We start from the raw sequence: 27,598 nt of genomic DNA, 5'->3' as shown, positions 1-27,598 counted from the left end.
AAATTTAACATCGTACCAATTCAAAAAATAATGACATTCTACCTACGCAACGCAATATGTATGCACGTTTTTTATAGATATCTCAACAAAAACTATGATTTCTTATAAAGGTTTAATAACGTTGTCATTGGCAGTGATACATATAATACATTTTAGTGGTGCTAACGATAAAGGTAACAAATATAACAATGATTATGTAATTTTATATTCAAATTAAAATATGAAAGTGATATTCACTAACATTCATATTACTATATTTTATGTAATTTATTTATTAAATTTTAAATTATTAACTGACCTTATACTGTTATTATAAATTACAATGATATATTGCTACAAAATAATCAATAATTAATCGTATGATGTCTAATGTATACATAATTACATTTAATACATTTTATTTTATTAGATTATAAAAGTAAGTAAAAGATAATAAATAGTAGATAATGTAAGTAAAATAAAATAACACGTTATAAGTTATAACATTACACATAAAAATCATTTTCAAACGTAAGACAATATTGGTAAATTCATTTAAATATATTTTTATACGCTATACCAGTGGCGTAGCTGGAACTCAATCAAGGGGGGGGGGGTTATTTAAAAATTGTAATACACCACAAGTCCACAAAATATTGTGAGGAATTCAAAAGTTTCCATTAATTATTTTTAACCGTACATTAATGTTTAATTAATTGCTTACCATTTATTTGCTGTTATAAAAAAAAATGTATGATATACATATTATATTAAATTCTAAAGTCATGTAACACTCTTACCGCGGCAGTACAACAAATCAGAAAAAAAATATTTACAACAATTTTCATAGTAATATAGATATATTTTTTACTCTTGAAAATTGATCTATGATTGATTCAACGTCCACTTCAATATCTCTATGGATATTTAATAAAGCCAAACCAGTTAGTCGTTCCTCACCCATCTTTGCTCTTGACCAAGTTTTTAATCTAAAACAAAGCATCATGCAACAGCGTAAAAGCCTAGGTAAAAGCAAAATCGAATTTAAGCAATTTATTTATTTATAATATATTATATAAATAAATATGCATAATTATTAATTATAAGTAGTGAATATTTTATGAATAATAAGTAATAAGAATAACTAACTACTAAATAAATGTTTAATAATTATCTTAGTAAATAACATAGTCTTAACTAAAGAATATTGAAGCAGTAGTTTATAGTTCTAAAAGTTTGTAGTTTAAAGTCTAATAATAAAGCATTAGGGAAATTTAACAAAAATAAATAGCTTAAATATTTTACCTGCGCAAAGTGGAAAAGCTGCGTTCAGCAGTTGCTACACTAATTGGCAAAGAAGCAAGAATGTGAAGCAAAGAACTAATATTAGGGTAAACCATATCAGAACACTCATCAATTACTTCTATGATATTTGATGGTAGACCATTACCACCTTTGTAATGGATCCATTTGGTATACCACAATTCTATTTCTGACTCAAACAGCACATCTGTGATATCTTTATAAAATGAATATTTATTTTTTATTTCATTAAGTATTTCTTTCCTTTCGTTGTTCGTCAACTTTACTAAATGCTTAGGAACTAATTTGGTTATAGCTTTAAGTGTCTGGTTTTCATGATTTCCAAATCTTCTACACATGTCATTAATAATACCGTCTAATAATGGAATGAAAATAGTAATTTTGTAAAACTGTTCACAACTATTTACATTGGGTGGATTTGATCTATTGTTCTGTTTACCAGCAATCCTTGGTATTTTTATATCTATATCTAGTTCTTCCATCAGATCTTTGCATTCATTAAAAATAGTTTGAAAGTTAGTATCACAATCTGAACGGTTGTTCTTAAGAATTGAAATTATATTTTCAATGACTTCAAAAGAAGTTAATATATCTTGGTTTTTTCCTTGTAGTGTCTTACTTGCGTGATACGTCACAGCTAATACAGATAATAATGAGTAGAGAGAAATTATAAATTCACAGTTTGAAATTGAAAACAAAAGGGTTTTGGCTTTAGAAGATGATACTATATCATCCCATTTTGGTATAGATGTAAGTGCATTAATAACCTCAGGTAATGACATTTTAAAATTCAACACACTATCATGCCTTTCCATCCACCTGGTCTGACAAATACTTACAAATTGTTTTTTGAGCATTTTTTTTTAAATGAAATTGCGTTTAGCTGATGCGTTAAAAAAAGATATAACTTGTTCCATGATACCAATACAGTTACGAATGGATTGAACTGTAGATGACTTTGAAATTGATAGATTCAGAGCATGATTATTGCAAGGACAATGAATTGCATTTTTTGTTGACTGTTGAATACGCTGAACAGCCCCAACTATAGTAGAAACCATCACTGCACAGCCATCAGTAGAAATACCTACACAATTATCAAATTTTAAGCCAAGTTTGGACATCATTTGTATAACTATATCACCAAGAAATTCTCCAGTCAATTTTGGTTCTATCTGGTTTAAATCTACTTCATCGCTGTCTTCATTGTCATTGTCCATAGATGAATGACAATCAATAAATGTAACAAATCTTTCAAAAACTTTTCCAGAGTAAATATATCTGATACTTAAACTCATTTGAGAGACTGTTGAGACATCAGTTGTTTCATCGAATATAATACTGTAGTACTTAGCCTGTTCAATATCTTTAATGATTTTAAATATAATTTCTTTTCTAATACACTCTATTAATTCATTTTGAATTGTGGGACTTATATAAGTTGCTTTTGCATTATTATTTTTTAAATGATTTTCAAGAGTTTTGTCACCTGATAAAATTTTAAACTTTAAAATTTCTCGGAAGTTGCCTTCATTAATAACAGTTTCTGATGAATGAGGTTCAGAAGAAAGTATACCATAATCTTTATGTCCTCTTAAAGCAATATTTTGGCGTCCTAAGAACATGATACTCTCAATTATTGGTACTAAGCGCTCTCTATTTTCTTTAATTTGTTTCATACGTTCAGTATCAATTATGTTAATTACAACTTTATTTGGGTTTGAAAAAGTTTTTTGAAAATCGAAAGAAAATTGAACACAATTTTTATGATAGTCATTATTTTGATGTGTTTCTAATAGCCCATCTTTTCCTAATAATTTGGCAAACTAGTTTAACGGCTCAGTAATAAGTCGTTTCAATTTTTCTGTAGCCCTTCGACCGCCATGCTCAGATGTTAGGAAAAGTACACAGTACTTACAAAATAATCCATTTTTTGATCTTGAATATTCAAGCCATGTAAATTGTTCAAAGTGATTTTTTCTTAAATAACGCTTAAGTTGTTTACCATTTTTGTTGTGAATAGAAAATGGGTAAATAAAATGTTCATCTGGCACATTTGAACGTTTTAACAAGGAAGCTTTAGTATGGTCATCTTTATTTAATCCAAACAAATTTCCAATATCTAATTCTTCTGAAACGTAAAAAGGCATAAAAATAATAGTATAATAAAATAAATATCTGAAATAGGTACCTACTAAAATATGAAAATTAAAATTATACCTACCATTAATGGGATGTTGATTATCATCAATTTGTTTTTTTCATCATTTTCTAATGTTTTACTTTTTTTAGTAGGACATGCAACTAAAATATTTTCATTAGATTTATTAGTTTTAAAATAAAATTTCAAGGGGGGGGCATACACCCATGGCCCCCCCTCAGCTACGCCACTGCGCTATACTTCTAAATTGTTGTACTATATACAAAAAAAATGTGTATGTATCAATACTAAACATTTTTATTTATTTTTTCATTTAAAAGTACGTTTCGAAAACCTTAACATCGTTACCGATAAACCGTAAAAATGTTTATTGAGATATGTAGTAGAATAGTAATAATAAAAAAATACATATGTATATTTAAAAATATTTATATTTTAATAGGTAAATTGATTTTTGATTCTGAACGGAGTGTTAAATATATTGATTTTACAATGATGTCTTTTTTTTTTGTTTTTTTTTTGTCTGTCATCACGTTTTGGATAATATTTTTTTAGTTTTAAAAATCATTTCATATCATTATATATAGGAAAGAGCCTGTGGGCAACATGTTTAATAACACTGGTATTTATCTATATGGTATTAAATAATTTCTAATTCGTTTCTCGAAACTAGGAAAAATACTAAAAATCATGAGATTAATGAAAATAAAATGTTGAAATGTCAAAATTTTCTGAAAAATTAACTACAAAAATGTCTATCTTCGATTTTTTTTAAACTTTTTTTACCAAAACATTAAATTAATTTAAAATATGAAATGCTTATAGTATTTGTACTCTATACTCTATTTTAAGAGACATCGCAATGCGTAAATCCTAACGGGACACCCTGTATAATCGTAGTTTAATTTAACCGTGTTATTAATGTGTTATACGCCGATCGCAAATTATTATTATTTTATATACATCTGCTCTGCCATATACGTAGGACATACGTGTGCTCACGACGTACATCCACGGTCGCCATTATATGATATCAAATTATCATGATTATGCAATATTTTTATTCCTGTATTAAAACCACCATATTGGTGGAATAATCAACGTTTTTTCAACTAGTTTTATCAGAAATCGTGGGCACAAATCGCAATCATTTTACTATTATTATTTTGTATGATAACTGCCAAAAATTGTATTATTTGTATGCACGCATAGCCACAATTTATTTTAGATTTTGAACGGATTGATTGTATTTTACAATAAAACTTATAATGTGTGATAGATCTTCTGTATAAAATCCAGCTTTTATGAGGACGTCATACCCGCACGTGTTGTCTCTGTCTTACGAACGTAAGACAGCAAATTTGCGTTTAGCAGATTGAATTTTATGCTGTTAGCCTACACATGCAGATATGACGTCCTCTTATATAATATACCTTATATAATAAGGTGCTTGACGTATTGTATTCATGCCTATGAAGTTTAATGCAATGCGTCAGTAATTCATTCAATTTTCAAAATACCGTTGATTGTGTTAAATATAATGGCTAGATATACATAATACATATATACATATATTTTTTTTTTGTAAAAGACGTATACTTGTAAGTTTTTTGTTGTCACCGACGCCGCAACGTAAATTAAAAATAATTTAAGTAGGTCGCGGGCACAGGAGTAACAGTTGGTCTCACTCTCACACACACAATATTCAGTACCCGTAATGTTCTATTCTTGTTGTAATTATTGTTATTTGAATGTATCTTGTGAGTATTATAATATAACATTATAATAATATATGTAAATTTTTCTTGTCACATTATCGTAATAAAGTATGATGCAGTGATGTTCTCGAGAGTTTACACATTGCGATATCTCCGAAAATAATGAATATATCATAATCATGTTTTTTTTTTAAAGACTCATAATGACAGGGATTACTAGTATTTTATATTTTTATTTAATTCAATGTTTTTTATAAAAAAAATTGCATTCCAAATATCTTTAAAATTTAATACGAGGTTTATTATAAGTTGTGCTTATCGTAGTTAAAAAAATAATTAGTCACAATTATTGTTTATAAGCATTTAAAGTTCAAATGTTTACGAAATATTTCAAAATCGCGAAAATTTGCAAGGAATTTTGAATTTAAAAATTCATAAAATGTTTGTAATTTATACCTAAGCTTAAAAAACCCAATATAAGGTTCTTCAATAAGCGTCAATATAGAAAAATGTTATGAGCATATGAAATTTATTTTTTTACGAAATCGACTAAAATAGCGACGATATATTACAATTTAAATATATGTAATTATAGTTTGTTATTTTATTTAGTTTGCTATGGTAAGTATTGCTAAGGGACGTAAAAGTATCAAATTTTCCATTGTAAAATTGATTTATACAATTTGAACACGATAAATATATCATTATATATTACACTGTCTGTATACCTTTATGTAATTTATAAAATAAGGTCAATGTAATTTATGTAATAAAATTGAATTCAAAATTTAAAAAAAAACTATATTTATTATACTTATCTGACTTTTTTTCTGAAATACCTACCTTTATTCACTCACGTGAAGTTAACTTTCTCCTATGTACCTCAAATCTTCACATATATTTAGGAACTTATTATTTTCTCTAAAAACATTAATTATTTGAAGACTAATATTTATTTAAAAATACTTTTTTCCAATATATACGAGTATTATGTTTGTCAATATCATATTTATAACGCCTGAATTTAACTAACAGATGCTCTAAAAGAATCTGGACTTGAAAGTAAGTACCTAGGTATAAGATTCTGACACTGGCTGCAACTTTTGAATCACACATATTTGTTAAAATGATATTTTATTGTTTCAAATATTGTATAACTTGTATCTATATCTATGTTATTCAGATAAATTAGGTTTATGTATTATATAGTAGTTGTATTTAATCAAATTTTCGCTTTAACCTAATGAGCATTCAACTTAATTATAAATTAACTTATAATATATTATTTTAGACGATGAAGGATATATAAACTACTCTATTATTATGCTTAATAGTAAGTTATTCAATTTCTATAAATTAAAAGTACTTAAGTACGTCATAATCAAATGACATATCTTAAAGAGACATAAATAAAATGTTCACATTTAAATTTATTTTAAGAAAATGTAATTATTTATTCAACAACGGAAATGTTATGGAAATCAGTTAAAAAATATTAATTTATTAGTATTAGGACTTATATTTTAAATAATAGGTATATTTATTAATTATATCCCGAACGATGTTGTTAGTAAAAAAATAAAATAAATAGAAATATCCTGTCTTAAACTCAACAAATAAATAAACCCGACAAATCCTTCTGAAAGTCCCTCTTTAAATTACCAAATTTAAAAATTTGATTTAGTCATTTCGAGGTGCATATACTACCAATACTACTTATGTAACACAACTCAGAACTATATTTTCGATTGACTTGGCTGTTGTTCGTATTTACCACTATAACCTATAATTATTACTAGTAGTTCATGCCTTCAGAACATCAGTCTTGATTTGAATAATCGTGATTGGTCATAGACGGATAAATTTATGATTCTTGATTCTTATATGTAGTTTGTAAAAGTCCATTTCGGTTATTTGACGTTTCTATGAAATAGTTCATATTATATTATTATTATCGTCTGATCAAGAAGAAATCGTTCATCAGTAGTGAACTACAAAAAAAAAAACGTTACATGCATGGACTAAAGATAATTTTATTTATTAGATTAGTAAGGAAGTAGTGACGAGAGCCACATTACCAGCATCCAGGATGCTTTAGGAGTCTTGGTATTTGGTATAGTCTAATACGTTAAGAAAAACCTACCTATATATATTCATCATAATATATTGTAGACTATCTGCTATCTAAATAATCTGTCTACCATTTGCCCGTTCATTTTCAGTCTATTATTCATAAAAAGCATGCGAAATATGAAAATATGTTCTTACCTATGTCACGAAAATTAATGATATTATTATACGTAAATGGGTTTTTTTTTATGGATATTAAATAAATAACCCGCAGAATTCGTTAAATGGCTTACATTTTTAAACAGTGGCACATGAGATGGATTTAATATAATATATTAATAATAATGTGCATAATAACATATTTCCATTTCATAAATTACATGGAATTTTATGTGTATGGCCGTATGGGTGACTGTAATTTAAAAATTTACTATTACAGACAAACCTGAAGAATTTGTAAATTATTTCAAACCTGAAAACTTTGTAAGTAAGTTGGAAAAAAAAAGGAAAAAAAAAAACGAACGTAAGTTTTAAAATTTGTTATCGTAAATGCGAATAGGGACAAATGGCCGTAGCCGTTTGGACGTGGCCATTTGGACGTGGCCGTTTGGACATGGGGACAATTGGACGTAAAAAATAAAATATAAAGAAAATTTCAAAAAAAAAACTAAAAATTAATAGTTCTGGTTTATTCTTAGGTATTTATAAATTATAAAACCATTGATATTATATGTTCATAATATAACTAATGCTATCGTATTATATCAAATAGTATAGCTTATTATTGAATATTACGTATAATACGCGTATTATTTATAGATTGAATTTTATCGTTTTGGCAATAGGTACCTTTCATATAAAAATAATGTATAACTTATTGGTTATTACAACCGTTTTTAACACACTTTATCGAAACACAGTAATAAACGACAATACACACTTATAATCGTGTTATAGTCGAGTACACATTGTATAAAAGTGTACATGTAAAATGTCGTTAATTAACTCGAATCGCGATGGTGAAATTTTTTTTGAATGACGGTTTCATGTACTCATTTGACGCTTTTAGTTCTGATGGTTTAAAACGGTTTTGACGATGTAGGTATAAACGAGAATGTAAGGCTCGTGTACATACTGGTATAACAGACTTAATTATTCTTAAGCGTATAAGCAATCATACTCATGACTCTGACGCTGCTAAAATTGAAGCAAATATCGCAGTATGCAATATTAAAAAACGTGCTATAGAAACTATTGAGCCAACATCTACAGTAATAAATGAATGCATTGTTTGGATTATCACAAGCATCGAAGGTACTTATTAGATACTACCTATTTTTTTCTTAATTTTAATTTTTTAGTTTAATTTTTTTATAACTATGTAGGGAGCTCTTCAACGTGGTCCAGCATTAAAAAAAATAGTATGAAGAAAACGAAATGAAATACACGCAGCACCAAATGCACCGAATGATTTGATAACACTAGAGATACCAGATACATACAAGGTTTACTCACCGTCTGAAGGCATGTCGGAAAATTATTTATTAGACGATAGCGGGCCTAGTGAAAATAGGATTTGGATAGGATGTATCTTACAACCAACTTGAAGCAGGTAAGAGTACTCCCAAAAAACTAAAGAAATTTATTGACGCGGATAAACGTATTTTAAAAATTGTTCAAAGTTATGAGACTAGAGCTAAAATATCATTTTACTCGGAATCGCTCAAAATATTTCTCTACATTAAAATGATATAATATAATTAATATAAATAATTATAATTGACATTTAACAACTTTTTAGATATTTTAGATAATTTTTTTTATATGATTTATATACATTTTTACGTACTATAATAAATATAATTAGTATAAATAACATTTTTTGATATTGTTTTTTTTAATTTTAATATTTTATATAATGAATAATTTGTACTTTTAAATATTTTTATAACCATTTTTGACGTATAATAATAAATATAAAATATAAATACCTAGCTTATTAATTGTATTTACTGATTAATATATTTATTTTTTTGACGTCCAATTGTCCCCACGTCCAAACGGCCACGTCCAAACGGCCACGTCCAAACGGCTACGTCCAAATGGCTACGTCCATTTGTCCTAGATCGTCGTAAATGTTATCGTAAACTACAGTTACCGTTTGGAATATATACAATAATAATAGTTCTTTGGTCTAACATGAATAATTTTAGGAACTGATTATTTTAATTTTACCTATGTGAAAACAAGATACTTTTTTTTTAACTAACTTAACTTGAGTTAATAATAAATTAGTAGTAGGTAATATTAAATTTTTGTTAACTCTTTACTTAGTTCAATTGATAGAAAATGTTGAATTAACTTTTATTACTAATAAAGGATTTAGCAAATCAATTAAAATACAAATTTTCGTTTGGCGGGGGGTTAAGTCCCCCCAAATTAGCCCTATGTATACACAGTGCTGGGTTAACGAATATGGCACCTGGGGGCAGATTTTAAAATGCTGCCCCCTTTACAAACCTTGTACCGTTCATAAATAAAAATAAATATTTAAATAAAAATAAAATACATTGAATAGAACAAAAGTTATTGCATAATATGTCAAATAATGCTGTTCCGCAATTTATATTTAATAAACAATATATAAAAAAAATGTAATGTAATAAATAGTATAGAATCGTAGTATGAATAGTATTATTAATTAGGTTATTTACAATTAGTTTTAAAAATCCTTATATAAATATTAATTGCGACCTTATAATTAGTATTTTTCATTATTGTTTATTAAATAGTACCTATAAAATACAATACAATATATTTAATTATTTTTATTATTTAGGTATACAGAGTAAGTGTATGTAATATTTTGTATACATTTGTTATTTTGTTTTAATTATAAATATATTATTACAGTGGCGCACCCAAGGGGGGCTTTGGGACTTAAGCCCCCCCCAAAAAAAAATATTTTTTCAATAATAAATCAATATTAAATTACACATTATTATAGAAAATATAGTATAACAATGATAAATGATAATGTTTTATTTTAAAATTTTGTTATTATGTTAGATACACATATAATATATACATAATAGTTCAATACTACGCGATAAGGTTTGTGACAATCAATATACTCTATGGTGGCTATCGTCGATTTTTATTTCGTGGCATGAAAATCTCGTTTAGATAATTCAGTCTGTTCGATTTTTTCTATGTGATAGCTATGTGCCTGTATCGAATGTGCGTATGAGTAAAAAAAAAGCCGAGTTAAAATGAGTCAAAAACGAAAGAAACCTGAAATTGGTACTAGTAGTACTCTTCTTAAGTATGTTAGTATAAAACCAAAAATTTCAACTATCAATGAACCGCCCAGTCCTCAAAAACTTTTTGCTTCACCGTCACAGTCAACATCTGATATTGTTGGTAATTATGAAAATTTGTCTTCTTTCGATATATCATTATTTTTAAATAAAAAACTCAATGATAAACAAAAAATTCAAGTTTTACAAAATGTGTGGGTCCCAGATAATAACTATAATTTTCCTAATCAACAAATTGGCAATCAAAAAAGAAAATTTAATATACTATGGTTAACTAAATACAAATGGTTAACATATTCAAAAATTGAAGATAGTGATTTTTGTAAATTTTGCGTATTATTTTCACCTTCTGAGGCTGGTTATAGTTCAAACCAATCACTTCATACGTTTGTTAAAAAGGGGAACAATAATTGGAAAAAAGGCTTAGAAAAATTCGAAAAACACGGAAGTTTAAATTATCATAAAGAAGCTAATTTAAAAGCTGACCATTTTATGGATGTCATGTTAGGAAAAATATTATCGGTTGATAAACAAATTGACAAATTTCATCACCAACAGACTTTAGAGAATCAAGAAAAACTTAAACGGATAATAAAAACAATTATTTTGTGTGGACGACAATGTCTACCACTTAGGGCACATCGAGATTACGGAACGTTTAATATAGATCAAGAGCCCGAATGCAACGAAGGTAATTTTCGAGCGTTACTTAGGGCACGAATTGATTCAGGAGACACAAATTTAAAACAACATTTAATGACTTGCGGAAAAAATTCAACGTATATTAGTTGGAATATTCAAAACCAAATAATAGATGCTTGCGATGAAGTAATTTTAACAAAACTTGTAACTAAAATTAACAACGCTAAATGTTTTACTATACTCGCTGACGAAACGTCTGATATTTCCTCTATTGAACAATTCGCATTGTGTATAAGATATATTGAATCAATCGATGTAAACAATTTTAAAATAGTTGAAAATTTTTTAAAATTTGTACCAGTAGAATACACTTCGGGTCAAAATTTAGCAGATGTACTTTTAACAACATTGAATTCATGTGGTATTAATATAAATTATTTACGCGGACAAGGCTACGATGGGGCTGCAGCGATGAGTGGCAAATTTAAAGGTGTCCAAGCGCGTATATAGAAAAATATCCAACTGCACTCTATGTACATTGTGTTTCACACAGCTTGAATTTGGCTTTATCTAATGCTGTTGATGTAGTACCTATTAGGAATAGTTTTGGTGTTATAGAAAAAGTATACACGTTTTTTAATACACCAAAACGTCAAATTATTTTAAAAAATCAAATTCAACTCTTAGTTCCTGATATTAATAAAACTAAACTTGTTCAACTATGTCCAACTAGATGGGTTGAACGACACGATTCAATAATAGTATTTAATCAACTTTTATTACCTGTAGTAGCGGCGTTAGAAGAAATTCAATCATGGAACAGTAAAGACTCTTCATCAGGTGCATTTTTACTTTTAAATGGTATTCGTCAATCTACATTTATTATTTCATTACTTTGTTCAGAAAAATTATTAGCTTATACTTTACCAATAAGTAAAATACTTCAAACGACAGATATAGATCTATCAACTGCAGTTAACCAAGTAGAAAGTGTAGTGTCTATTCTTCGACGACTTAGAAGTAATGCCGACACTGAATTTAAACAATTATTTTTAGAAGCACAAGAAGTTGCCTCTAATTTAGACTTGACTATGTCTATACCTAGACTAACAAAACACCAAACTCAGCGATGTAATACACCATCTGAAAATATTGAAGAATACTATAGACGTTCAATTTTTATTCCATATGTCGATTCATTTCTTAATAGTCTTTCTGATCGATTTTTAAAACATAAAAATCTCCTAACAAGTTATAAATGTCTTTTACCAACCGGACGTAATCCAACAGATGAACAAATTTCAAGTTTTAAAAATCTTTTTGACTTATACGAAAAAGATATGCAACAAATTAGTTTTTCTGTCGCTAAGGCCGAATTCGAATTGTGGTATGAAAAATTTAAAAACTGTGGTTATACTTTACCGCTAAACGCAATTGATGGTTTAAATTTATGTGATATTAAAATATTTGAATCAGTATTTATACTTTTGAAAATATTTGCAACGTTACCAGTAAGTACAAGTACGGCTGAGAGGTCGTTTTCCACACTACGGCGAATTAAAACCTATCTCCGGAACACAATGGGACAGTCACGTTTAAATGGTCTGGCAAATCTCCACATACATCGAGAAATACAAATTAAAGAATCCGAAGTATTAAAAATTGCTTCTGAAAAGGGACCTAGGAAACTTAAATTTTAAATTCATTTATCATAATATTTAGTTATAAATATTAAATACATAATAATATAACATATTATATAACATATGATAATAAACAAAAGTGGTTATTTAAAAATTAGTTTTAATTGTTTACTTGTGTGTAAGGGAAAAAGAAAAATTATTAAGCCCCCCCCCCAAGCAAAAATTCTGGGTGCGCGCCTGTATTATTATAAGAAAATATGTTCTTATCTGTGTCAAGAAAATGAATGATATTATTATAGGTATATGCAAATGAGTTTTTTTTTTATGGATATTAAACAAATAATCTGCTGAATTCATTAAAATGTATAAACTTACTAACAATGACACATGAGATGCATTTAATATAATATATAAATTTATATATTAATAAATAATGCATAATAAAAATTATTTTTATTACATAAATCACATGGAATTTTATGAGTATGGGCGATTGTAATTGAAAAATTAACTATTACACAAAAATCTACAAACTTTATAAATTATACGAAAAAAAAAAAATATATATATATAATAATAATAATAATAATATTTTCATCCGAGTACAAGCTTGGTTTAGTTTACTATATTGATATGTATTTTCTCTATCAGTTTTTTGTCTAGAAAACCTCCAAGATATTAAACCTCTCCATCCTTCTTATTCCGTGTAATGGTTTGGTTGAAAATTTGTACTTGAGTTGGGTTTGTGTATCTGCGTTGAGTGATGATATCTGCTCCACTTTAAGGGGATTTAATTTGGGTTCCCATTTCTTATATCACACTAATATGTTATCTATTCTGTGTTGTATTGACCTAATACTATTGAGCCATCAATAATTGTATTCTGTATTTTAATAGCTGTACTATCTCTGTATATTAGCAACTCACATGTTTTGGTATTGATACCTAAGAAATACTATACATTTTATAAAATGTATATAAACATTATAAATGTTAACAATAAAATAATAATAAAATATTAAAAATTCTAGAAATCCAATATGAATTCTTCAATTTTGCCAAAAAACAAGAATATGATAAGGATGGTAAGTAACAATTATTATTGAGTAAAATTCATAATAATTTATACAAACAATTAAATTAATTCATACCATTATTTGCATAATATCTAATATATGTTTTTTACATTTTTTGTTTATAATACCAAACATGTAAATAATTATGTCATTCACCAAAATTACATCTTTATTTTTCATTTATTACAGATCCTCTTAAGTCTCCAAGAGATTATTGTTCTGATATTATCAGTGAGAAAAAAATAAATTTTATATACCTTAAATGATATGAATACATTTGAGGAACATCTATGAGAAAATAACTTGATATTAATCAAAAAACTTTTAAAATACTATTTTACTTGTGTTGAGATTTAAAAAACGTCCATAATTAACTAATTTTATAAATAATTTTTATCATAACTTTATTATTATTTATTATACTAAACTATTATATTATAACTTATATTTGTTATTATTTAATTTATATTCTCCTTAAAATATACAAAAATCGGTAAAACAAACAAAAAAGACAATTGTTTTTATTGTAGAATTTTAATAACTATTAAACAATAAATATATTTTTTTAAATATTTATATTTATTAATTATTTATGTTTATAAATTAACAGATTGGATGGGTAAGTTGACTGATATAGTATACATGTAAAAATATTTGTTATATTCTTATAAATTATTAAAATAAATGTATTTTTATTACATAAAATATATATACTTATACAACATAATGTAAATTTCTAAAATAATATATAAACTATTATTGTTGAAGTTGAATGAAATAGTACATCGTTGTTAAAAAGTAGACAGATTCTTATATATTCCTACACTTAAAAATAGCATATTGTTTATAACAGTATATTTATAGTGTAGCATAATTTATATATGATTCATAATAATAATTCACAAAATTACGTTTATACATTCACAGATCCTAAAAGTAAGTTCATAATATTACCTTTAGTATGCTATTTTACATATTCTAACAATTTATAAAAAAATATTTACCTATATTTCAATTATATAGTTATATTTAATTTCATATTATTCAGTCGACACTTAAAGAATAAATTATAAGTTTATAACCACAAATATTGAAAGAAAAAATAATAATTTAATTTAATGATACTGTGAATATAGATTAAATGTATTAGAATACATTACTATGTAATTCTGAAAATATTTGTTTGATTTACAATATTGTTTATTATTTTTAGCATGCGGAAGTACAATTTACGATTTATTTTATATTAAATATTTTTTAACTTTACGAGCAATGATGTGAAAGTTTTTAATTATTTTTAATGAATCATATGGATGTTTTGTAATTTGTTTAAAATCAGCTATTGTTATAATAGGAGCGTTATCTAAAAAAAATATTAAATGCAGCTAAAATCAGTCCTCATAGTATTTTTTTTCTCAGCTATAAGCGCTACGTTCTTAAAAACAGCTGATTTATAGTTTCATATTAGAGGTCGTTTGATAAGCCATTTTACTATATAGTCCACGCCACACGGTCTTAATATAAGACCGTGCTATAGTTGATGGGCAACCATAATATCTTAAATCACGATTAACATACGTTCATAAATAATATTATTTTAATGGAAATCGAATGCAGTCATTAACAATTCGCATACAATGAAAGCATTCTTTCACACCAATGCTTAAGAAAGATCGTATGGTATCATTGACAATTTTAAAATAATAAATAAATCAATTTTTAACAGAATCGATAATTAAAACATTTTTTTGGGGTAAGTATAAATTGTATAATATAAGTAGTTTACTGATTTCTTTTACAAATTTCAAGTTTAATACAACTTAACTATCTATTTTATACTACTGAAAAATAATGACTGTATGTAACCATGTACGGTATCAGACATTTTATAATGTTAAAATTGTGTCATTGTTTCTCACAAATTTACAAATTTCAGTTTTCCACACATTTTTTTAAACTATTTCGAGCTAAAAATGCGATATTTACTAGTTATAGCCTAAAAATGGTCTTGTTATTATTATCTTTGAATACATTTTTACTTTATAAAATCCTTTATAATTTATAAATATTACATAAAATTATCCATGCATTATCGATGGTAAAAAAAGATTGATTACCTTTGTTAAATTATATATAATTATATATAGGGTAGGCTGTTATAAAATGAAAACATTTTAGGTATCTATACAATAATAATCGGAATAATATTAAAATTCGAATTAAATATTTTAAAGAAAAAAAAAATATAATTTTGAGCATGAAATTGGATAATAGCGGAAAGCATATTATAGTATACTACTTTTGGAAAATTTATTAACCTTAATTAAATTTACACAAAGCATTCACTAGATTAACTAACTTAACTGGCTTAAAATAAAATGTCTGAGCCAGTCACATTAATCTAATATTCAATTTAATAGATTCTATTAGACTTTTATAGGACAATTATTAATTCTTTTGTATTTTTTAGTATATCCATACAACAATATCGTAGGAGTATTTAATTTCGGTAAAAAATAATTATTATATCATTTTATAGTGCATAATATAATTTTATTTGATACAGTCGTACTTACTACTTTAAATCCTAAGCAACAACTTGCTTAGGCATAGCAAAACAATTAATTTAATTTAATTTATTAGAGAATAAAGCTAACTGGAGAACAGGTAATAATAAAAATTTTAAATTTAAAGAATAATCACCTTATGTATACTATTTTTAGTATTATGGTGAATTGATAACATTAGAATTAAAAAAAATGTTTAGTTCTAAGCAGTAGGTACATTTTTATTAAAGTATATTTTCTTTGTTACAGCTGACAATAAGGAGATCGTTGATAGCTTTTCAGGTAATTATTATTTTAATATAATTTTTTTCAAGATTATTTTTTAAAATAATATATAGAATGTATTTTATTATAACTCAAGTGAAATGTTTATAATTTTATAATTGAGGTTTATTGATCATAACATGGGTTGTGTATTGTGTTCTACACAATACACATAAACACATATGGGTTGTGTACATTTTGATAATCAGTACTGCATTATATAAAATTTAAGGTCTTACATCGATTTTCGTAATATTGGAAAAGTTAATTAATTAAAACTATGTCTATAAATAAAACACACACTTACCTCGTAAATATGTAATATATTTTAAATATATATAATCACTATATTATAGTGTTTACATCATAAACAAAAAATTAACGTCTATGTTATTAAACATAATATTTTTAATAACAAATATTTAATCTAAAAAAAAAATAAAAAATGGATTATAATTAAATGTAATTTCACTATTCAAAGTACGTACCAAATTATTATACGATTTATTGTTTTAGTTATTCAAAGGATGTACTATGATTATATCAATGTTCATTTAAAAAAAATGAAGGATCGTACGTATTCTTTTGAAAAATAATTGATAATATTTATTTATTTACTATTAAATAAAAAAAAATAATGGTATAATATATCTCTTTATTAATATTAATTCAAAACTACCTATAATAAATAATCTCTATGAAAGTATATAGTTATTGTTTTTACGTATATATAATATATTATATGACAAAATATTGATTTGAATTTTCTTAAAAAGTACTCAATGTTATTTAAGTGAAATTTACGATTCTATGACAATCATGTGATTTAGAAACACACCGGAAAAATGTTTCAAATTAATGTTTTTCATAATTGAATAGAAAACTAAAAGATATACTTAATGCTTTCAACATTAAAAATATAAGGACTAGTCAGATTTTATTGGTTAATTTCTGAGTTATTTTTAGCTCAATAACTAAAACATAGAGGCTATAAAATGTAATCTTGTTTTTTTTATTATTATTTGCAGTAGCAAAAGATTTGGGCATTAGAGAATGGTGTAGAGTTCGATATCAACCCACCGATCAGTTATTTAATACATATAAAATAAAAGGATATAATGTTATACCTTAGAAAATTGTCAATAACTAGGTCTATTGTAATTGTATTAATCTATTACCTTTTATTGTATTTTAAAATATATAACATTGAGAAAAAAATTAGTGAATTCAATACTGGTGTGTATTAAGTATGCTTCAAGTATAATAAATGGTTAAAATAAATTATATATTTACTGTGAGTATTCAATTCAAATATATAATATTTAGAATAGGAATTAAACAATTTTTATAACCATTAATTTATTAAAATAGCTTGTATTAATTTAAAAAATATATATTATACACATATCTTATAACATAACTCGTTTTTTATAAACTTTTAAATAAACGTATAGAAAATTAAATGATTTAAATAATATGTCCTTAAAAATCAAAAAAAATCCTAGAAACACACTGCTGTGTAGTAATGGGTATCCGACAACATTGTTTCTGTAGTGTTAAAATTAAAGTTTTTTGAATAATAATAAAAGAACAGGAATCGTTAAGGTTAATCGAGGATAAATTATTATATACTTTTCATCAGCGGTTCCCTCAACCCATAGGCCGCAGCCCACAAGTGGGCCGTGGGCAACGTAGAACTGGGCCGTAGACCATAAAACATTAACATTGATAACTAGGGCTCGGATTTTAAAGCATAATAAATAACAAAAAAAGCATAAAATTGTTTAAAAAAAGCAAAAATGAAGCATATTTATTTTTAAAAAAAGCACGACTAAAAATTTACACGAATTAGGTTATAATTTTATAAAACTGAATAAAAACTAAAATCAACAAACTATATGCAATAGTCGATAAGCTATCGACCCATAAGCTATCTGTAGATCGATAATCTATACATTTCAATCATTACATTTAATGACGTTTCGCACTAATGGTACGGTCACGGTCATTATTGCGGATTTTCACATTTCTTATTAAGTAAATAAACACTTTTATATAATAATTTATTACGGGTTTTGACATTTCTTATAAATTATATGAACATTTTTTTAATTACTATAGCGTAACAAACAAATAAAAATTACACAGCTAGAATAACTGAAGAAAGCAATAAAAAAGCAAAAAAAGCATTTATATTAAAAAAAGCAAAAAAAAGCAAAAATAAATTCGTTTATTTCGAATCAGATTAACGTGAAACGAATTATGTATAAAAATTAGATTTTTATCTTAAATATATAAAAAGAAGCATTTTCTTTAAAATCCGAGCCCTATTGATAACGTATTTATTTAAAATAATATTATTGTATATTTTTATTATATAACTAATAATATTATACACAGTATATATACGCGTAATATAGGTGTCCTATGACGTGTTCTTAGTGGGCCTCAGAGATTTTTTTACAAGATCTGTGTCTCACGATGAAAAAGGTTGAGAACCGCTGCTTTACATAACCAAAATTGTCTACACATATGAAGAAAGTACCTACGACTCTATGAGTGATACAAATTCAATGTCCATAAATTCTTTGCATATTATTATGTATTTTTTTATACATTTAGATTGCTATAAGAAACACTTATATGGAACCTATTATTGTAGACTGTAGTACATATTTAGTTAAATCACATACGTAAATAATCATATCATAAATAATGTTATTATTAATTTAAGACTCAGGACTTGGAACTTTTATGATTTTTTCGGTTTCGGTTACAATTCGGTTTTTCAAAAAAAAAAAAAAAAATTTGATTATCAACATTATACATATTATTATCTAAAACTATAGCTTTCTAAACTGCTGAACGAATATTTGTTATGATCTACATTAGTAAGACAGAGACAACACATACAGGTATAACGTCCTCTTAAGAAATAATCATAATGATGGGTATTACAAACCCACAGCAAGGCGCTGAACAACAATAATTAATAATTATTACTTATACATTTTTATTTTGGTAACTGCTCATATTTTATCTTTTTCTGGAACTGTTATAGATTATTAGAATATAAAATTATATATTTTTTTTATTTTTATTATTAAATAATGTTTTACTGGCGTAACTACGTAAGTCATCCTAACTTATTGTTGATTTTGTTTAACACTTGGACAATAGATAACAATTATAAAATTATATATGTACGTATACATTTACAACTTCATCAAATTTAATGAAATATTATTACTTATTACCAAAATATTTAATATAGTTTAAATAGTTTAATATTTAATTGGAGCTTTTAAAACCAAAAAATTCACTTCCAACAAATATTGGTTTCGGTTCCTAAGAAAGTCCTAAAAGGGTTATGGTACGGTTCCTGTTCCAATATTTTTAAAAGGTTCCGGTTAAAATATCGGTATTTTTAATTTCGGTTCCAAGCCATGAATTTTAAGTTATACTCATAATATTATCATTACTCTGTTTTTATCTATAAGACCATGTTAATTGTCAGTTGCCTTCACCTAACTTGATCTCGTACGAACGTATCAACTGTACAGTATACAGGCACCAAACATGCCCGAAAGCGTCTATAAAACCACAATTACGACACCGTTCAGACTTTCTGAGTTCCCATCATATGCGTTTCGGGCTTCACAGCGCAAACTTTTCAACGACTTATAATCGGCATACTTGGTGAATTCGTTTTTGGATTCGCGTATAACGACAACGTGTTAATCGTCTTACGCGACGATGCGGATCATGAAAAATTGGAACGCATCGTCTTCGAGCTTTTTAAAATTATACGGTATCGCGATAAATCTGGTGAATTGCGTTGTTTTCACGACCGACAACGTGTCATTTACCGCCTATTATGCATCGCATTTGTATAAGCATCTCTGATTTTTGTATAATATGGACATTATGAACTTTGTCATAACTCTTACAAAACCGATTGTGTGTGACTATAGTAACGTGTTATAAATTTAACACTTAAATATGATACAAATAATTCATTGCCCGCGTATAATTATACATTTTCTTTATAATAATCGTATACACATTTACTGTTGGCTGTTATATAAATTATCTTATTAAAATTATTCTGTTATTTTATATTTGATGTTCGATCGAAAGACTACGAGTAATATAATAATTAATAATACATGATTCATCATAGGAAATATAAAGATGTAAATAATAAAATAAAATGTATTTAAAATTTAGCAACAAGGTAAAATGTACACAGCTGGGCTACAGCTAGATGGAGTGTGTTAATACGTATTTAATATTTTAAGTCACCTATGAAATATGGCCTCAGAAAAAAAAATGCGGGGGCTTGATTTGAGAAAAAGGGTAAGCGAGAGTAAACAAAACCATACAAGTCATCTAAACTAAACGCTTTTCGTTTAAACGATAATAGTGTAGTATGCGTGTTTTTTATTGTCCGAAGATGCAGTAAAAATAATGGTTTGATTTTTAATGTCGGGGGTGGTTTGTGGTGGCAAATTGTATAGTGGATGTATCACTGTTATGAATTATTAATTTTAATTCAGTGATATAATATTATTGGTAATCGGTAAAAAACGACAAGGGTAAGTCACCGGGCTTAAATTCATTAGCTACAAAGCTACACTATAAAATAGATCTAAATATCTGTTTAGAGTCATGTACAGTTATTTAAAAGATCTAGAAATTTTTAATAATTTATTTATTTCAAAAAAAATTATAAGAATAGTTCCCCCGCACAAGCTTAGATATGTTGCAATATTGTAAACCAATTAAATAATCAAAAATGTATGATGAATTTGTGTACTATAATATAATTAAATAAAATCGTTTTCATCTTATAATTATTTTATATTAAACATAAAAAATTTCATAATTTTTAATATATTAATATATCTTTATTTTACCGATAAAAACCATAATACAATAAACAACTACTTAACATCTTTTTTACCTGCATTTTATCATCAAAACAATATTATAGCATAAGAATAATATGCTAAAAAATATTTAATTAAAGAGAATAGGAATGTAGCTAACCGCTATGCTGTATAGTGGGTACGAATAAATCTTGTTATTGTTTAAGCTGATTACACACTAAGCGATTCGAACGCGCGCGTCCGTGTTTTTAAAACGTCGCGATTTTAAATCGCAGACGCGCACTCCTTACACATTTACACTCTTTACACTCAAACTTCTAAATTTACTTAACTGGTAAGTATTTTCTTAACTATTATTAAGTAAGCCTTAGAAGGGCGGTCTTTCAGCCAATATTATAAAACGGTGACGCGTCATTTGATCCGGTAAATAATATCCGGCGACAAAAGATCCGCGACATTTGGTCCGATGAAAAAATGGCTGCATCCGAGTTGGGTCCCAAATTTATAATTACTACACTAGTTGGGTCCCGAATTATTTTAGGTACTACACTAGTTGGGTCCCGGATTTTTGTAGGTACTATACTAGTTCGGTCCCGGATTTTTATAGTTGCTACACTAGTTGGGTCCTGAATTATTTTAGCTACAATACTAGTTCTTGAATATTTTTTGGTAAGTACTACACTATAGTACTATACTAACATTTTCCTTCCCATTTTAACAGACTTAGGACTGTCTATGATCTATTTAGACCACAGGTATGGTTAAAAATGTTTTTTACAGTTTTTTTTTTAGTTTTGTTTCTTTTCTATTAAAATATAAGTAATTAGAATTTTATAAAAAAATAAATCACTTATATATTGAAAAGGTTAAAAACTAATTAGTATAAAAATACATATTATATAATATAAATATAGCCATATAGGTGTAAGTTAAAAAATATTAAAAATGTTAAAATTATTATACAATAATATTATAAATACAAAAAAAAAATATTTTTGGAAAAATCACATGTTTGTTGGTAAAAATTTATACGATATTAATTTTACAAAATCAAATCGATTGATTATTCCTGCAGTTTTTTTATTCATATTGTCAGCTATAAATTTTTCTTTTAGCAAAATGCAGTTTCTTTTTTTCATTACTTCTACACTTCTCATTTTTATATAAGTATCAATTTGTACGTTTTTTAAAATTTCTAGGAACTGATAAATATTTGGGTGTGCTGTGTAAAACATAGAATTAAAATGAGAATGGAATGATTCGCAGGAATTTGTGGTTCGCATTGTCGAGGCATTAAATTCTGACCAAATTTTTGGTGGAAATCTAGATTCTTCATTAATATAATTGTCAAAAACATAATCAGTGAATTCTCGAATTTTATTGTCGTTTGGTTGGAGACTCATTATATCTTCAATAAAACAATTTTCCACTTCTTCTGGGTGTAGAAATGGTAAGCCAAAAAAATATTTGAGATATTTACTTAATTCAGAATTACTTTTATACTCGTTTGTTAATCCCAAATTTTGAATTTTCCGCCACCAGCTCTGCCCTAAATGGAATCTACACCCTTTAATATTTATTTCCGGCCATACTGATAAAATAGAATTATGAATAGCTTCTTCAAAGTCTACATATATTGTTTGAGGTAAAAATTTTAAATTAAGTTTTTCGCATTCATTACATAACATCCGAAAAGTTTGAGTATAAATTTCTTTTTGTTTATTTGGGAGTAGACAAAAAATAAGTGGAATATAATGATTATTATGTATTGTATGTATTGTGAATATTTGCATAAATATTTTTGGGCAACTTTTGAATGTGCCATCTACGTAAAACGTGTTGTTGTTACATAAAAAATTTAAATTTTCGACTGTACAAAAAATAACTATGTTATATTGATTATCATTAATTAATAAAAAATTTTCTTGTTTGTTAGTTTTTATATTTAAATCGTTCAATACTTTGTGAACCTCGTCATAACTTTGTGGAATATTTGGTAGAATATTTTTTCTCGCGTGATGAATATTTTTTTTAATAAGTGTACAATCGTAACGTGTTAATGTATCTATATCATTGTTTTTTAATTCACAATGTAATAATTTAGAAGGTTTCTCACATATATCATTTTGAGCTTTTCTCTTTAAATTATTATTTAATATCTGCCTATTTAATATTTTTTCGGAATCACAATTATGATTATGTGTCAAATTTTGATCAATAAATTGATTTTCGTTGTATTTAAAAAATGACTTACATGATCTATGAATACATCTCCATCGTTCAATATCATTTTTCAGAAGTTTGTGAAATGAAAATTTATATCCTTCTATAATATATATTTTTTTGCCCTTTTCACTGAACATAACGTTAGAATCTTCCATAGTGCTAGTGGTTAGAATGCAGAACACTTACTACCAACATGTAGCTATATCGATAGATAACTCGTCGAGGTTTAACCGGCATTTATCGCTGTTCCAGATAGTTTATTATAAGATATGTCAAAAATTATCAGATATTACCGATAATACTGATATTATTACACGAATGCTCGAAAAATCCATGAGAGAAAACCACTTACGTCTTTTAAATTATACAATTCTTCATAAACCTATTATATGGATTTATTTAAATTAAATAATATGTATTTATATACTTGGTTTTTAGCATTTTTAATATTTTAAAAAAAAACTGTAAAAAACATTTTTAACCATACCTGTGGTCTAAATAGCTCATAGACAGTCTGTTAAAATGGGAATGAAAATGTTAGTATAGTGTAGTACTTACCAAAAAATATTCAGGAACTAGTGGAATACCTATAATAATTTGGGACCCAACTAGTATAGTACCTATAAAAATCTGGGACCTAACTAGTACACTACCTGCGATTAGCCCCTAGTATTCGGGACCCAACTCGGATGCACCGGAAAAAATATCCTGTATCAAAAATATCCGATAATTTATTTTTTATTTTTTTAATAATTTAATTAGTTAATAAATTTAATAAATAATAATTTTATTTTTAATAGTAACACAAATGATGAAATGAATTTAATATTATAATCAAACGTTTTTTAAAAACATGTTTATATTTAAGTAAAAGTTTAGTAAAAATAAAAAATAAGTAGAAATATCTCTATAAGTCTTTAAATATGGACAATTCTTTTTAAATAATTACACAAATGAATATAATCTTATAATCAAACATTTTTTAAAAGCATGTTTATATTATATTATATTTTTCATTATTATAAGAACAGTACAGACAGAAAAAATATCGATCTGTACTACATCCGTCGATTATAGTTTATGTACCTATGTGAACAATCTTATCATTTTTAGTGTGTGTTCTGTAATTTGTATAGGTACGTCTATTCGATAATAGTCCTCATAATTTTGTACAGTCTCGTATACTGGGATTTTTCTTAGTGTTTATTGTGGATGTCCACACGATACAAATTTCTTTGCGCGTGGTTTTTATAAGTTTGAATTATGCCACTAAAATTTATTAAAAGCCAAAAAGGCAAAAATATGTTGGTGTATAACGGTTTTCTGTACAGCAAGTATGAAGTGTACGAAAATAAAATTGTATGGCGTTGCTCTGATTATAAAAAATTTGCATGCAAAAGCCGATGTCACACTACTTCAGAAGATGAATCGGGTAATTAAAATCAAAAATTAAGGTATTAAAACTGCTCCAATTTGCTTGAAAATAATTTTCTTGAAATTTTTATTAAATATAATTTTTTTTTTTAAATAGGTACTTATTAGTTAAAAAAACTATTTAGTAAAAAACTATTTGTTTATTCACTTTAATCATAGGCGAGATTCTAAAACACACTGACCATTCACATGCTCATAAAACAGAGCCTAAAATTGTGTGCAGTAGCATACACTATGTGCAGTAGTTAATATTAAATGTGCAATAGCAAATTTAAAAGTGTGCAGTATTTTTTAGGATTTTAAAAATTTTTATTTGATTAATATTCAATATTGATTATTGTAAATTATTAATTAGTACAGCACGAATGTTGTAGTACTAAATAATTAGTAAAACTAATTGCAGTATTACAATAGAAAATACCAAAAATTACACTTATATGTTAAAATATTAAAAATTGTATTAAAAAATAAAAGCGTTTTGTTAAAAATGTTTTAAATTTACTGTTATTAATTATTATCTAAAATTCTACCAAAAATATAAATATAAATAATTCAGTATTCTATTCGAAGTAGCTGCAGAAGATCAAATTATAACAATATACCGCATAATAATTGTTAAAGTCATATTTTACAAATTATTTTTGTGCTGTATTAAGAGGACGTTATACCCGCATATTATGTTATCTCTGTCTTACTAATGTAGATCGTAGCAAATTTTCGTTCAAATGCAAATTATCTAGAACATATTATAGGCTTTTGTTGATATCTTAATTTTTAAGTGAGTTATGGTTATGTAAAATATTAAAACTTTAAAATGCTCGTAACTCGCTTAAAAATTAAAATATCAATAAAAGTCTATGAGATGCCCTAGATAATATTATTACCTTTAAGTTTGATAATAGGTAATTTGACTCTAATATTAAGGCTAACAGCATAAAATTCAATCTGCTAAACGTAAATTTGCTATGATCTACATTAGTAAGACATAGACAACACATGTGGGTATAAGGTAATCCTCTTAATAGGTACCTACCAAATTGAAATTATGTTTATTTTTTAAGATAACATAGATGATACGACAGTTGAGTGTCGAATATAGCCTATAGGTATAACTAAAATAGTTGTATATAAAAGAGTAAATTCAATAAAATTTCAATACAAATCCAAAAATTGCAAAAAATTGCACTTAAAATTTTTAGATTTTAGTTCATACTTACATGACAGGCATTTAAAACGTACTTATCAATATATTGAAAAAGTAGAAAAAAAAGTTGCAAATGCAAATTTAATTGCAAATTGCAAATTTAATTACAAATTACGATATTTATGTTAAGATAGGTTGTATATAAAAATAAATAACAAGTCTAACAATTTGGTTGAGACGGTTGAGTCAGTATATGTTGTGTCGTATAATGTACATTAAGATGTTATAGATACTTAAACACAAACATTCATGATACATTTAAAAGCTTTTATTTATAAAGACATATATTATAATTTATAATTTCCCATATAAACCATGGTACTTGCTCGTACTACCATTTTGTTGCTTTAAATATTTTATAAATTTTGCTGTCTCAGCAAATTTGCTTCATTGATCTAAATTTGATATGGCTATTGTTTAAATTAGTTTTAATATATGCTGTATTGGCACATACAACACTCCATTATATTAATAAATATGCCCTCATATTTTATTTTATATTCTAATAATTTTTTTTTTTTTTAATAAAAGAATAGTATAGATACGATAATTTTTATATTTATATTATTGTTTTTAAACATTAACATATTATAACTCTTTTTGTTCTTATACGTTCAATACGTCTAATGACTAATGAGGTTTGTTTTTCATAATCATAGTCCAGTTACTAGCTGCCGTACTAAGGAAGAATGCCGTAAATCGAAAAAAAAAAAAATGAGATAATACTAATATTACGTTTAATATTATAGTTTTTCAAGTTTTTCCTAAGCAAAAATGCCGTAACTATGATTATTTATCCAGAATATGTGTTTATAAGAAAACAATATTGCCGCAATTGTAATAAAATATAATCGATGCTTAGAAAAAACGCCGTAACCACAGTTTGCTTAGAAAGATTGCCGTATGTTTTATTTAAAATGCGGCGTTTTTGCTTAGCACTTCCACATAATCTATATTTACGGCGTTGTTGTTTAGGAAACCGATTGCCATTAAGCCTTATCTTATATATTTAATTTTAAATTACTGATAATATTTGAAATTTCGCTATCCTACATCGTAAACAAATTATATTTCGTTCA

General features: G+C 26.0%; 1 protein-coding gene across 1 annotated transcript; it reads right to left on the bottom strand.

The window, feature by feature from the left end:
* Positions 1-2,165: 2,165 nt before the first annotated feature.
* LOC132924838 (52 kDa repressor of the inhibitor of the protein kinase-like) lies at positions 2,166-8,779 on the bottom strand. Its single transcript, XM_060989280.1, has 3 exons — positions 8,767-8,779; positions 3,308-3,433; positions 2,166-3,112 (listed from the first exon to the last, which is right to left on the bottom strand). The coding sequence occupies exons 1-3, from the start codon at positions 8,777-8,779 to the stop codon at positions 2,166-2,168; spliced, it is 1,086 nt and encodes a 361-aa protein (XP_060845263.1).
* Between the last annotated feature and the right edge of the window lie 18,819 nt (positions 8,780-27,598).

Source organism: Rhopalosiphum padi, chromosome 3 (assembly GCF_020882245.1).
Source record: "Rhopalosiphum padi isolate XX-2018 chromosome 3, ASM2088224v1, whole genome shotgun sequence".
Taxonomy (NCBI): Eukaryota; Metazoa; Arthropoda; class Insecta; order Hemiptera; family Aphididae; genus Rhopalosiphum; species Rhopalosiphum padi.
Note: the sequence above shows the minus strand (reverse complement) of the source record. Positions and strands in the feature narration are given on the sequence as shown.

Coding starts and splice junctions, on each gene's coding strand:
- LOC132924838 (XM_060989280.1), bottom strand. Junction 3,113..3,307: donor TTCTATTCACAACAAAAATG/GTAAACAACTTA, acceptor CCAAATTATTAG/GAAAAGATGGGCTATTAGAA.